The sequence below is a fragment of the Anolis carolinensis genome, chromosome 1, assembly GCF_035594765.1.
Source record: "Anolis carolinensis isolate JA03-04 chromosome 1, rAnoCar3.1.pri, whole genome shotgun sequence".
Taxonomy (NCBI): Eukaryota; Metazoa; Chordata; class Lepidosauria; order Squamata; family Dactyloidae; genus Anolis; species Anolis carolinensis.
In genome coordinates, this window is record NC_085841.1 from 350,914,968 (window position 1) to 350,930,764 (window position 15,797).

Sequence of the window (15,797 nt, forward strand, 5' to 3'; positions counted from 1 at the left end):
CTGACTAACCCGTTCCCTTTTTATCCTTTGCGCATGCGTGAGTTGCACGGAATTCGGCTTTGGGCTCCTGATAAACATCCCTTTTTTTTCACAACGCATGCGTGACTGACCGAGGAACTCTCCCCACCCACTAGCAACACCGTTTCCTTTGCACATGCGTCGACTGCCGAGAAAGCGGCTTCAGCCTGACTCTCCCCCTTCCTTTCCTTTGCGCATGCGCAAGCTGTCACAAACCATCATGGCGGCTGCCATGGCGGGAGGCACCCGGGTTTTCCTCAAAAGCTTCAGAAGTTGCGTTACGCTGGCCCGGCTGACTGGCGGCTTTGCCTGCTCTTCGTCTCCTAGGGGTTTCTCGGGCACCGGAGGGCCTGGGAAAAGTGGCGGACCCTCTCCATCAGAAAGCCGGGTAATGGCAGGGCGGAGAGTGCCTGTGGCGGGGCTTCACTTCACGCCTCGGCCTACCTCACAGGGTTGTTGTGATGAGGATACAAAATGGCGGCGAACACGGAGGACCTGGCTTGGGCTTAAGGTTTCTGGAGAACAAACGGGTTGTAACTCTTATTGCTGTCATTTATACTTCTATTTCATAGCATCTTACAGTTGGAAGAGAGAGACCCCAAGGGCCATCTAATGCAACCCCCTGCCATGCAGATACACATTATCAAATCACTCCCTACAGATGGCCAACCAGCCTCTGCTTAAAAACCTCAATGGAAGGAGACTCCACACACTCCAAAGTAGCACTGCCGAACACCTCTTACAGTCAGGAAGTTCTACCCAATGTTTAGGTGAGATCTTTTTCCCTGCAGTTTGAATCCATTGCTCCGTGCCCTAGGCTGAATCCACACTGCCATATAATCCAGTTTTAGGGCCCTTCCACACAACCATATAATCCAGAATATCAAGGCAGAAATTCCACAGTATCTGCTTTGAACTGGGTTATCTGAGTCCACACTGCCATATCTTCCAGTTCAAAGCAGATACAGTACTCAGATTTTATTCAGCTGTATGGAAGGGGCCTCAGAATGTAGATTAACTGCATTGAATTTATCCTGGATTGTATGAGTTCATCTGCATTCTGAAACTGGATTATATGACAATGTGGATCCAGCCTAAGTCTCCAGAGCAGCAAATAATAATACTTTATATCTCCCCAAGGAAACTCAGGGTGGTTTCCACACAAAAAATTGGCAGACATTCAGTGCCATTAATGAACACCAAACAAACCAAATTAAACCAATAATACATTAACATCAATATAACATATAATAAATCAATATAAAATAATTGATAAAAGCATAATAAAATCTCATCTAGTACATTTACATCATAATAAAAATCTGATTGCTAAAGTGCATTAAAATTATGGGACAGTTTACAACCACCAACAGAATCTGGGTGGGTTTCCAGCATCCAACAAGGTTATATTAAGATGTTTTAGTCCTCCTCATGTCCATAAACTAAAGTGCAGTGATGGGTTTTTAGAAGTTTATTGAAGGAGAGGAAAGAGGGGGCCATTTTTATTTTTTTGGGGAGGAAGTTCCAGAGGCAGGGAGCGATCACAGAGAAGGTCCCCTCTCCCATTCCCACCAGCCATGGGAACTTGCCTCTTCCTCAATGTGACATCTTTTCAGATATGTCTATCATATCCCCCTCAGCCTTCTCTTCTCCAAGCTAAACATACCAATTTCTCTCAGCCACTCCTCATAGAGCTTGGCTTCCAGACTTTTGATCATGTGCTCACCTTTCTCTGAACACGTTTCAGCTTATCAGTATTCTTCTTGAATCCTGGTGGTCAGAACTGGACACTGTTATTCCAAGTGAGGTCTAGCCAAAGCAGAATCAAGTGAGACTATGACTTCTCTTGAGCTAGACTAGGCATGGGCAAACTTGGGCCCTCCAAGTGTTTTGGACTTCCCACAATTCCTGACAGCCTACTGGCACAAATTACCTACAGGCTGTTAGGAATTGTAGGAGTTGAAGTCCAAAACACCTGGAGGGCCCAAGTTTGCCCGTGCCTAGTCTAGACACTATACTGTTGATGCAGCCTATAATCACACTGACTCACGTCAAGCTCATATAGTGCCATCAGAGGAAGGAACTGCCAAAATGATTCCTTGCTTACAAAAACCCTATTAATTTTTTTTGGGTCGCCATAAGTTGACAGGAGACTACACACACAAGATCTGACCTTGATGCCTTTTTTGTTTTTGTTTTTGAAATGACAGTCCAAAAAGTCCAGATGGACTGCCAAGGGATACCAATTGCTGTAGGCTATATTTCAGGGGAAGGAACTGACAAAACCATCTCTGAGTGTTCCTTGCCTAAGAGATTCCTGTGAAATTCATGGGGTCACTGTGAGTCAACAGTTAACCTAAAAGCAAATACATCACTGTACATTCCACTTTACAAGCTAGACAACAACAAAACAGCTTCCTGACCTCTGATTTACAATCTAATTTAACACATGACACCAAAGGAAAAGGAGAGGATTAAGTCCAGCAGAAATTGCCTCATCTTTTCTCCACTCAATAACAAGAAGACCACAAAAGTTGGGAGTGGAATTTCTCAGCCTTAATGTTGTTGGTCCACAAGTCACCTCTGATTTATGTGTAAATATGCTTGAGGCCTCTAATGGCACAGTGTGTTAAAGCACTGAGCTGCTGAACTTGCAGACCAAAAGGTGCCAGGTTCAAATCCTGGGAGTGGAATGAGCACCCAGCTCCTGCCAACCTAGCAGTTCGGAAACATGCAAATGTGAGTAGATCAATAGGTACCGCTCCGGCGGGAAGGTAACGGCGCTCCATGCAGTCATGGAGCACCAACCCCCAGAGTCTGTCATGACTGGACTTAACGTCAGGGGAAAACCTTTCTATGATTCTATGATTTACCTTACCTTATGCTTGAGGCACCGGTTCCCATCTGAACTTGGAAATTAATCAGGGTCATACCTGATTAGTACTTGGATGGGAAACCGCTAATGAATACCAAATGCAGTAGGCTGTATTTTAGAAGGAGGAACTAGCAAAGCTACATCTGAATATTCCTTGACTAAGAATAAATACCAATGAATTTCATGAGGTTGTCATAAGTCAATAGGTGACTTGAAATTGGATTAATTAAAGGTTTTAAATATGTATGTTATATTTGTAAATGGGGTTTTATTGCTGACAGTTTTAGATAATCAGGTTGCTATAAGGAATTTATCAGGTTTTAATCTGTTTTAATTTTTACTTTGTATGTTCTTATTGTTTTGTATTGTAAAGCTTATTGTAAAGCTTATTGTAAAGCTTTGAGTCTCTTCTTGGTAGAAAAGGCAAGAAAAGTGGGGTAAAATTGACTCAAATAAATAAATTGAAAGCATATACACACAAACGAATAAAAGATCTTCAAATCACCATTATCAACAGTCATATTTACATCTTGCAAACTCAGGACCGTGACTTAATTGAGTTAAATTGACCTGTAAAGCAGTCGTCTTCTTTTCCTACTGCCTTCCACTTTACTAAGCATTGTGATTTTTTTCCAGTGAATCACAACATCTCATGTCCAAAATATGACAGCTTTAGATTAGTCATCTTGGTCTCTAGTGATCTTAATACACTCTTAAGTCCCATTCTTCTTTTTATCAGTCCATAGTATCCATAGAGGAGCTTCAAGCACATTTTAAATGAATTGATGTTCTTCATGTCAGCTTTCATGCCTATACAAAGATATCTCTACATTTGAGGCTTAAGATCTTAATTATATTTGTGGGAAGAAATGATTTCTATGCATATAAGATATTTGCATAGATATCCTATAACCATCCTGAGTCCCCTTTGGAAGTTAGGGCGGGTTATAAATAAAGTATTATTATTACTATTTAAACAATGTTTTATTTCTGTACTTCTGATGAGCAATGTATGGTCCTTCAGATGATGCTGGACTGTATCTCCAGCAGCCTTTATCACTGACTAGATATTTTCTCTAATATCTCTTGTTTATAAATCATCTCCTTTTCTTTATTAAGACAAGATACTGTGATTGGAACAAATTTACCCAATAAAAATACTGATTGGGAAAAATGAACAATAGTTCAAACTATATGTAGTAGGTAATAATTTTTATTCATCTAATTTAAAAAATATCAGTTGCAGCCATAGTTTACATCCACTGGCATTCATGTTCATACCATGTATAGGAATCTGCCATTGATGACACTAAAAATGTGAGAAGGGATCTATGTTAATTGCTGCAATAACATGTTTCATGCATATGTCTATGTTGGATGTTTTTATAGTTTTAATGGTTTTAATCTACAGTTGTATGTTTTTGATTTAGATATGTGATATATTTATATATATATATATATATATATATATATATATATATATATATAGGTAAGGCATTGAATTTTGCCATTTATTATGTTGTAAACTGCTTTGAGTCCCCCCAGGGGTGAGAAAAGCGGTATAGAAATGCAGATAATAATAATAATAACAACAACAACAACCCTAGACACTTGGAAAGTGTTCGACTTGTGATTTTGTGAAACGAAATCCAGCATATCTATCTTGCTGTGTCATACCATAATAATAATAATCCCCATAGTAATGATAACAATAACAAAATCTGATTTGTATTATCCCAAACTGTTTCCTTTTCCATTTCTAACCTCCTCTGTGGTCTTCAAACTAAGTCATTCAGTATTGTTAAAATAATCAGTGCAAATATAGTTGAAGGCAAAATTGAAAAGGTAGGTGCATATGAAGAGAAATACATCATTTTCTTTATTTGTAGAACAATACTTTGAAGGATTGTGAAATTCCAGTATCAACAGGTTTTAGGTCCCTGTGGGGTGTGTGTGTGTGTGTGTGTGTGTGTGTGTGTGTGTGTGTGAGTGAGAGAGAGAGAGAGAGAGAGAGAGAGAGAGATTTAAAAAACACTTACCTATATCATGGCATTTATGTTTAATAAAGAATTTACAGCCCCTGAAGGTCACATACCAAATAGATGATGGTGGGACAGACATATTTGTATATGTTGCTGGGGCATATTATTAACAGTTTACATATAATTTGTGTAAGCATGGAAGATTGCAGGATCCTTTAAGGAGACTTACTGTACCATATTATTAAAATACTTTTTAATTTAAATAGGATTTACTATTAAGTAAACTATTCTAACACAGATGAATAGTTAAAATTGTCATAGAGTTCAACAACAGAGAAACCCTTTCATTAATAGTGAGAAACACGTTGGTTAATTGGTGAATTCCAAAACTGGATCACTGTTTAAACTGGTGTAAATTTGACTGTATATTTTTTATGTATTTTAAAATTTTCTATTTTAATGACTTAATGTTTTATATACTAAACTGCACTGGAAGACTGCAGTGAAAGGTAGAAAGAACATGAATTTCATTAAAAAAAAACTTACATTATCAATCATCAACATTTTATTAGTGATGTATTTGCACCCCTAATCTAACATTATAGGTTACGTCCAAATTTTGTTAAATGTGCAGCAGACCCAGTCGTCATGAATCTAAATCCCATTTATTTCTTTTAAAATGCTCCCAACTCTTCAATAGCATAAATGGTGGAAGTTTTTTTATAACGAGTATTCCAACATATGGGATTCAAAGACTTCAGGGTTGTTAATGTATACTAACATCTAATTAATTTTCATATTATTTAACATAGGAATGGATTTAAATAGTTTTGTATTACAAAAAAATGATTGTTTTTCTTTTCTTTTTTAAGACTTCAGATTTTTGTCCTCCTTCACACTCTTGCCATGATTGGATTGGGCCTCCTGATCGATGTTCAAATCTCCGACCAGTAATATTTTATATTCCTAAGCATGAATCCCCTTTGGAACGAAGACTAAGAGAGTTTAGACAAGAAACTCAGATTTGGAATCAACAGTTCTGGGCAAACCAGAATATATCCTTCAGAAAGGTGAGCTTGCAAAGGAAATACATAGCCACTTGGTGGCGCTAGGAACCCTTTAACAGCTTGCAGCGAATATTATCAAGTGGAATCTTACAGGAATTTTCTGCTGTTCCATCTATTTTAATGCCTAGTCTATATACATGTCATTCATTGCTTCATAAATCCTCTGAATAATGTGTTTTATGATGTCTTGTTGGTTTTTTTAAAAACCCTCATATCAATTTATGACAAACAGGCCTAATGCACTTTTCTTTCACTGACAAAAGCATTGCTGCACAAATTTTATTCAGAATCAGAGTTGAAGGGGACCACAGTCTAACCACTTGCCATAGTAGATATGATTTGTTTGTCTTAATTGTGTTCTTCTCCTAATCTTGTAGCAATTTTCCTGCTTTCAATCAAAGCAGGAAGGTACCTCAGTAAATATTTCTATATTACATTTGTGGGATTTTAGATAAATTATTTACTGAAGAGCATTTCATGATCCAGTTTGTTTTGTAAGTCCCACATCCAATAACATTTATGGATAAATTAAAATGGTGCTAACTGATATACTGACAACCTGTACAGTATCCTTTTTTTCCAATCTCATTTCAGGAAAAAGAAGAATTTATTTGCTCCAGATTGAAAGCCAAAGGTCTACAGCTCAGAGATGAAAAAGGTTAGATTACTGTTCTTACACTTTCTTAAAAGAAAAGTTCAGGTTAGTTATGGATTTTAAGCCTTATAAAATGCTATAGACAGAATACTTTTAGAGTAAATGAGCAATGGAGTATTTTTAAATGTACCCACCAGAAGTATTTAGTATGAATTTACCAAAATCATATATTCCCAGGGTCTCTTATCTTTATACAGTAGAGTCTCACTTATCCAAGCTAAACGGGCCGGCAGAAGCTTGGATAAGCGAATATCTTGGATTATAAGGACTGATCAAGGAAACGCCTATTAAACATCAAATTAGGTTATGATTTTACAAATTAAGCACCAAAACTTCATGTTATACAACAAATTTGACAGAAAAAGTAGTTCAATACGCAGTAATGTTATGTTGTAATTACTGTATTTATGAATTTAGCACCAAAATATCACGATATATTGGAAACATTGACTACAAAAATGGCTTGGATTATCCAGAGGCTTGGATAAGCGAGGCTTGGATAAGTGAGGCTCTACTGTATTCCTTTTTCTGCTTTCTCAGAAAATTTTGTAAATTCCCTGGTAGTAAATGTTTATTAAAGAGTAAAAGTATTTTTAAATCTATAGCAACTTAAAAATCTATAGCAAGAGTGATTGCATATAGCTCATTTCTCATTGTACTTCGAACCTACAGTTACTTAGTTTCCAGAGAAGAGATTATTCCACACAGCTGTTACCAGTGCAACTGCTTATTATTTACATAACAGTATTATTCCTGTTGTATTTAAGATAAAGGCTGAAAAATAGTGACTTGCCCCAACTTGACTAAGCAAAAGACCCACAACAAAATCCTTCTCGCAGATTGATGTTTAAATCTGTATGAACTTTGCCATGATAAGTCATGCAATGTTTGTCTTTAAATGTATGTACTAGCATAACTGAGAGACATTTCTGGTTTAGAGACGACAATGATAATTATGATTTTGATTTTTTTTTAGGCCAAAAAGCTACCCTGAGTGTCGAAGAAATGGCAGAATTTTACAGAGTTTTTCTAAGTAAGAACTTCAAAAAACATATATGCTACAACAGGTGAGCATATGGCTTTGTAATTGAAATGGACTTTCTTGTTTATCAAATCAGTTTTCTTTCGTCATCCCTTTAATAAAACTGTTTGTGGACCATTCTTGGACCTTACGGCCTTGCTCATTTTCAGCTGCCATCTGAGTCCTCATGGTCTGTTCCCATAATTCTTTGTTTATCCCTTGATCTGTGTCTTGCTCTGCCCAATACAGACTGGAAGCCCTGGAGGCAGAGATTATAAGGCCTTAAGGCACAATGCATTTGGCACATGGTTGTGTAGCAGCATGCCAGATGGTTGTTATTTGAATAAAGGTGACAGCAGTCATTTGCTTTTTAATCTTTTTCAGTAGTACCATTGCAAATTCAAAAGGAAGATTTTTAAAAAGTTTAAAGCAATTTATTTTACTTACATTTTGTATATGTTTTTCGCTTGACAGATCCATTTAGAAATTGAATCTTTTTTGTCATTATTCTAAGTGATGCATTGTGTTGAATATATCGTTTTTAATCACAAAACATAGATTATATCTGGTTTTGCTTATTGATATATTTGTTTGATAAATATTTGCATATTTACTGAAAAGAAGTTCACACAGCATGTAATGGGTCTTTCTCATTAGAGAGACTACATAAGTACAAACCCCCAAAACCTAGTGGAACCTCTGTTGATATATAGGTTGCATCAAAAGAGTTTTTAGGAGAGGAATAGGAAAAGTGTTCCTCACTGGCCCCAGCACTATTTTTGTTACCCTAAGACCATTTCTTTGTCTCTTGGATCCCTAAGGGTTAGTTTATTGGGTTAGTTTTGTCACATTCCCTTTCGGGGCCATTTAATCCCAGGAAAGCCTTTTTTCCAACAGTAAGAAGTTATCTTCTAGTCCTGTTGAAAAAGAAAGCTTAATCTAGGCTTAAATTATCCCAGAGAGGATCAAGGCTCCTTCCACAAAGCTGAATAAAATCCCACATTATCTGCTTTGAACTAGAACATATGGCAATGTGGATTCAGATAACCCAGTTCAAAGCAGATATTGTGGGATTTTCTGCCATGATATTCTGGAATATAAGGCTGTGTGGAAGAGCCCCAAGATGTCACAGATTTGTCTTCCATACTCCCTAGAACATGTAAAAAGGAGCATTTAGGATAAAATTCTTATTTGACAAGAAAATCCCTGGGATCTACCATGGCCCCATAACTTCTTTTGCTCATTAAGGAGTCTAGTCTAAATTTAGTCTAAAATGTAGACCTCCAAATGCTATTGAACTGCATTTCCCCATCATTGGCTATGCTAAGATACAACTGATTGCTATTGTAGTCTGACAGTATTTCAGGAGTTATAATTTGACCATCTTGGTCTAAATAATTGTAAAGCTATATGCTACATTTGCATATAAATCCAAATCAAACACTATTCTGCAGGTGTTTTGCAAAATCATTACTCCATTAATAATCAGAATCTTTGCTTTGCCATCTATTATTAATAGTTTGACTGTTATACTGCCAGCCAATCAGAAATTTAAATGGCCTAACCATTTCTGCAGATTCGCAAGGCGAGAGAGATGGAAAGGCAGCATTAATTGTTAATCAGGAAATAGAGCAAATACCTTGGCATACTAGCACAGCATTTATTTACTTTGGCTGTAGTCCTGTATGCACCTTGAAGTGAGTCACATTGAGCTTGATATGGCTTTCAGTATAGCCACATATAGAGCATTGTTTCAAGCATTTTTATCATATCTTTAAAAATACATCCTGTCTAAGGAGTTTTGCAAAAGGAGAAGGTAAAATAATGAAACAACACTCTAAAATTACACAATACCAAACAGAGTAAAAAATGATCTAAAGGTAGTAAAATACGATGATTAAAAGGACAGTATATGTGTGTGCATTGATACCAAAAAAATACGTGCCCTTTCAAACTGGGTTTTATTTGATCATAGCAGTGAAAGACTTGCTCTTAATTACAGAAAACCTGAGGTTGTATCATGAAAATATCTTCAAATGTAGGTTGTTCATTGTTATTCCAAAAAGGGTTGAAAAGCACCAGACTCCCAGGAAACACAAGTACGGTGTCATATGATAGCAATGTTTGTATCTCATCGTTACAGTGAGCTAAATCCAGACTTGCTTAGTCATTCTTTGCTTCCTTTGGATTTATTTTGTACATGTCTGTATCTCACCTTTCTGTGAACTAACTCAAGGTAATTCAATGAGTTAATTTCAGTGGGACGTAAGCATGACTAACTTAGTTAGAATTTAGATCCAGCCCAATAACAATCAATTTAACAAGTATTTCCTGGGAAACTGCTTTTATTGGAAAGGAAAATTGGTTGGATTGCTTATTTCTCTAGAATAATTTTTTATGATTTGTTTTGTGATGTTTATGACTTAGATAATGACAGTCAGAATCTTAATCGAAGCTAGAATCTGGACAATGCCACTTGGTATGATCTATTATGGCTTTTCCACAAAATAGGTATTTTAATGTGCAAAAACAATTCCTGGAAATGAACAGTTTCAAAACATTGTTTCTTCATGTTTATCTTTTAAAGATTAAGGGCAAACATAAAATGTACAATAGGAGAAGACCCCAGGGTGGGGTTAGATGAGGAAAAAGCCATCCTATTTCAGTCTTTCCTCCTGTCTTGAACATCATGTTCAAGGCTGGTTGGAATCTTCAAGTGCGAGCAATCCTCTTTGTAAGCAGAAATGCACTACAATATTTTAGTATATAATTTAGTGCCTTGATATTTAATATAAAAATAGTTAAGTAATAATAAGATGCTGATAAAAGAGGATACAAAGCATAAGGTGAGAATAAAATTACCGTAAATCATATGAATTAGGAACCTAGGATTGATAAAGAACCTTCCAGAGGTGAGAAACTGTGACAGACGTTTAGTTGAATTCATCAGCATCTGTTCATGCCCACTTTTATCCTTGGCTTGTTTTGGATGGATTTTAAAGTTTAATCACTGGTTTTTATTACATCAATTAAAAACAGCTTTGAGATTTTTAAAAATGAATACTGCAATGTAGTAATATTAATACTATGATATCTATACTGTATTTTACAGTGTTTGTCTGTTATGCTACACAGTCCCCATACTTGATCACATGATCACCCAACTCCTTGTTTATCTAATGGGATCAACTTTAAGGCATTAATAATGTTTTGGACTTGTCCTCAAACTATGTTGGGTATTTTAGGAACAAACACTTTAAATTCTGCTTTTTATTTCTAAAGAATCCATATTCTTAGCGGGGGGGGGGGGGGGGGGGTTGGACTGGATGGCCCATGAGGTCTCTTCCAACTCTACTATTCTATGATTCTATGATTTATTAATCAATTTTTACCGCTTTGGTATTTAGCGTTAGACTGACATTCCAGACATTTTTGTGCAAGTTCAAGACTGGTTACTAAATTAGCTCTTTTTAAAAAGCAAAAACAAAAAACTGGGTTTGGTCCCTTTTGCATAAAATTTGGTGTGATCCAAATTTTAAGGATTTACCCAGCTCATAAGTGAAATAATAATTTTCAATCTGTGATGCATCTACATTGTAGAATGAATACAATTCCCCACTACTTTTACTGCCATGGATCAATGCTATGGAATCCTGAGAGTTGTAAGTTTGCAAAATCTTTAGCTTCCTCTGCCAAAGACTGCTAGTGCTTCACCAAAGTACAAATTTCAAGATTCTATAGTATTTTCAGAAGGCACAAAGAAGGGAAAGAAGTTGGCAGAACTCCCTACCGCTTCTCTGCCATTGAAAGTGCCCTTGAAATAGTAACCTTATAAAAAAAATTCTATAAGAAAGCATGAGACAAAAAAATCTGCCCTGGATAAACACATTCCATAGACAAAATGGTTTGATATGCTGAATCAAATGTTTGACTTCATTTGTTTAGTTTTTCTTGCATCATGAAACACTGCTTAATGTGCTCCAAGCTAATTCTTTCTTCCCTGTATTGGTATATCATTTCATTACTACAGCTTATATAACTGCTGATGTAACTAGTCATTGGTTTTCTTTTACCCCTTTATCTGAAATATGTAGCTATTTGCCTGAGGCTATACATTATACATGCATAGATTACACAGTGGGACCTTTTTTGGTACTTGAAAAACTAGAAGTGTCTATGGTCTTAATTAACTTTCATCTGCAGTTGCGTAAAAAGGAGCTTTGATCAACACTTTTGAATATTTTTTCATTACCAGTAAGGATTTCAAAATAGCTCATTAAATGTTATTGCTCCTCTGTTTGTATGTAGGGATTGGTACAAACGGAATTTTACCATCACGTTTCTGATGGGACAAGTGGCATTTGTGAAAGCTTGGAAGAGGCTTTGGCCGAAAAAAGACTAAAGCGGAAAATTAACCAGTCGCAGCATTGAGTATATATGGTAAAAGGTTTTGCCTTTCCTGGTATCTGCATTGCAGCCCTGTTTCTACATTTCTTAATATGAAGCTAGATGAAACCAAATCCAGTTGGGCCTTCCTCTGTAAAGGCAATTAATGCTATTTCCCTTTAGAGGCCGAAAGCTGACGTTGGTCCCAGTTGGAGTATCAGTGCGACTCACATTACTCTGTGTGTGATTAAGGATTAGCTTTAGGTGGCAGTATTCTACTAACTACAAGGTAACATTGGGATAAGGCTGTACTTAATACAAGCAGCAGTGTGTTAATTGGTCTGCAAGCAGATGGGGGTGGTGGTGATGATTGGCAGATAGATGTGGCTGTGTAAAAAACGATGACTTCATAGTGTTCGCCGTCCAATAGAAAATGGACGGAGATAAAATATAAATATAAAAGCAGATATTTTAATTTTTTAGAAGACACCTTTTTGAGGAGTTTGGCTCATTGTGTGTTGGATCTTATGTTTTAAATACCTTCACATTCAGTACCAGGGCCTGCCTCTTACAGAAACATGTCAGCCTTCAGGGTTTTCTGTAGAAGGGCATAGACTAGGTCTTAGTATGAATTTACATAATTATTGAAGACAAAAAGGATAACATGTCAAAGGAAATGCCCTCATTTTCTTTCTGAGCAGAATCTGGTTACATTTTGAACTGTATTTATATGTGTTAGGAAAACATGTATACCAGATATGCAAGTAGCCCTCTAGATTTGAGGGTTTAACTTGATTTTATTCTTCCCAAACTTGATTACTCTCTCCAGGAGTCTCTTAGTCTTCCAGTACAACTCTGTGGCTAACTTCCACCAGAAGGTGACAATAGAATTGTGTTGCAAGACCTTGAGATCTCTAGAGATAATGCCTCTAGAAATCTCCAGGCCCTCTAAGCCAAGATTGTCAAGATTCCTTGTTCTCTTAGGTTAAAAAAAGTAGTTTTTATTTACTTTTTCCACATTCGCTGGGGACCTATGCCCCTGATGCCATGTGAAGATCCAGCTGCAGCTCAAAAACATACTGCTGCATTATTTTTGAGTGTATTTGTCTACTTTATTTATATAAAACTAAGGACCTAAAAGTGAATATGTATTTCCAAGTTAATTAATTTAAACTGAACCTCATGTTATTTTTCCTTGTTTATTTATTAAAAGTGAAACCTAATACTGCTTTGCTCCGCTAAAATTATAGAATCAATACAAAACAAAGCAGAAAATGCAACATATTCTAATGTCACCCAGACTAGTGACTAGATGAAAACATTCTACTTCAATGCAAAAACATTGCATAGTTTCCGTTCAGTCATGCCACAGGGACATTATATGCATTTTCAACAGTACTGCAGACCTCAGGGTGGTATTTTGGACTAAGGGTAAATCAAAACATTACAGAAGCTGTTGATTATGAACTGAGTAAATTTCAGATTATCCAATGATTACTCGGTATAAACTATGAATATAGTGAAAATAAACATATATGATATTTTCATGTAACTCAGTTGAGAGATTTCTCAACAATAGTGAGCAATTGTGAAAAAAATCCTGCTCCTAATAAAAATGTTTATTTTGAATACATGTCTGTGTATTTTTCTCTATTTGTATTTGTTTATTCATTCAGTCATTTGCAACTCTTCATGACCTCATGAACCAGCCCATGCCAGATCTCCCTGTTGGCCATTGCCAACCCCCAGCTCCTTCAAAGTCAAGCAGCTCAATCCTAAAAGGACTCAAGCCAGTCCCTTTTAGGATACTATCCATCCACCTTGCCCTTGGTCGGCTCCTCTTCCTTTTTTCTTCCATTTTCCCCAGAATCATTATCTTCTCTTCTCCATGCTTTCCTGTCTCCTCATTATGTGGCCAGAGTACTTCATCCTTGCCTCTAATATCCTTCTCTCCAGTGAGCAGTCGGGCATTATTTCCTGGAGTATGGACTTGCTGCGGTCTTCGTGTGGTCCAAGGCACTCTCAGAATCTTCCTCCAACACCACAGTTCAAATGCATCTATCTTCCTTCGCTCAGCCTTCCTTATGGACCATTTGTTTGTACTTGGCCCTAAATTCTTTGTTCATGTTGGAACTAGGACTATTCATTTCAGAAGCTGTGTTTTATCCCACTTTCTTTTTAATATTGTATGAAAATGTCTCAAGATTTGCATAAACAAATGTTTCTATATAAAAAATCACTATTAATTTGTAAGTGTACCTTATTTTATGCAGTTCATTTGGAGTTATTTCAATACCCCAAGTTGACAGGAGAGAATTACTGACACAGTTCAGTACTTTGCATGTAGAGAATAATTTAGTCATTAATAAATTTTAAATTTGGCAAGGGAAAACGGTCAATTGGCATAGAGATTCATAAGAAATCAAACAGGTCAAATCATAGGGTTATTTTTTCTGTTTCAGATTTTTGGGCACAGATTAACATTATTAGTAGCTTCAGTGTAAGTTTTCAATAGACTTGTAAAGGTTACGTACCTGGGAGATTCTCTCTAATCCTGTTGATTTTTACAACCAAGATGGCTCCAAAGCTAACCTTTTGCATGCCTTACAACAATGACAACATAGGAGAAATTCTTTATTTTTCCATAAGTCCACGTTTCAGTTGCTCACTTTTGGCAGTGTGGGCTGAGAGATGTGATGCTGAAACATCTGGAAGGCCTGCTCTGAAATCTGTATAGAACTTTTTTGTACAATCGCTGTTACGTTTTGTTTTTAGACTCTTAAGACTGTTAGAACACTAATATATGACCACTAGCATATATACTTGGCATTGGACAGGTGTTGGAGTGGCCACTTCTCCTCTGCCTTCCGTTTATTCTCCTTCCCACCTCCTCATGCCTTTTCTCCTTTTTTTTCCTTTCCTTTGCTTTCTCTTCTCCCTCCCTCTCGCTTTCCCTTCTTCTTTCCTTTCATTCCCTTCTTTTTTCCCTTCTTTCCTTTCTCCAGACTACCTCACAACGTCTCCATAACATAGCTCTTTCTTGTGGCTCTTTCCTTCCTCTTTCTCATACACATCACCTTTCTTTTCCAATGACATCACAGAGGGCCACTTCACCTAGCAACGCCCAATCTAGTGACATCATCTAGGGCCACCTCATCTAACAATAGCCTTTGGTGGGCCGACAGATACATACTTTGACTGATATTTATAATGAGATATGATTGATGTTATGTTGATGAAATATAAATTTATTACATACAGTGTTATGTAATAAATTGGCACAATGGGTTAAACCCTTGTACTGCTGACCTGAAGGTCGGCAGTTTAAATCCGTGGGACGGGGTGAACTCCCACTGTTAGCCCTAGCTCCTGCCAACCTAGCAACTCAAAAACATGCAAATATGAGTAGATCAATAGGTTACCGCCTCAGGGGAAGGCAAAAAGACACTCCACACAATCATGCCGGCCACGCGACCAGGAGGTGTCTACGGACAACGCAGACTCCTTGGCTTGGAAATGAGATGAGCGCCTCCCCCAGAGCCAGAGATGAGCACCGCCTCCAGAGCTGGAAATGAAAGGAGAAGCTTTTGCCTCTGTATTTGTGTTTCATTGTATTTCATTGTAACAAGGCATTGAATGTTTGCCTGTATTTGTTTATATGTTGTAATCCACTCTGAATCACCTCGGGGAGAAGGAATATAAATATATTATTATTATTGTATGACACAGCAAACAAGATAGATATGCTGGATTTCGTTTCACAAAATCACAGGTCGAACACTTCCCAAGTGTC

The 15,797-nt window shown here is 36.9% G+C and overlaps 1 protein-coding gene across 1 annotated transcript; it reads left to right on the forward strand.

Annotated features, from left to right (window-relative positions):
- The first annotated feature begins 51 nt into the window (after positions 1–51).
- Positions 52–13,633, forward strand: LOC100557266 (cytochrome c oxidase assembly factor 8). The gene is made up of 5 exons (XM_003214298.4): positions 52–406; positions 5,748–5,945; positions 6,537–6,600; positions 7,574–7,664; positions 11,927–13,633. Exons 1-5 carry the CDS (start codon positions 155–157, stop codon positions 12,018–12,020), a joined length of 699 nt encoding a protein of 232 aa, XP_003214346.2. The 5' UTR covers positions 52–154; the 3' UTR covers positions 12,021–13,633.
- The last annotated feature ends 2,164 nt before the right edge of the window (positions 13,634–15,797 follow it).

What these genes read in the sequence shown, in the direction of transcription:
- LOC100557266 (XM_003214298.4), top strand. Translation starts at nt 155, where the DNA reads ATGCGTCGACTGCCGAGAAAGCGGCTTCAGCCTGACTCTCCCCCTTCC. An exon ending in CCTCTCCATCAGAAAGCCGG is followed by an intron (nt 407 to 5,747) that starts GTAATGGCAGGG and finishes TTCTTTTTTAAG; the next exon opens with ACTTCAGATTTTTGTCCTCC. An exon ending in AGAATATATCCTTCAGAAAG is followed by an intron (nt 5,946 to 6,536) that starts GTGAGCTTGCAA and finishes ATCTCATTTCAG; the next exon opens with GAAAAAGAAGAATTTATTTG.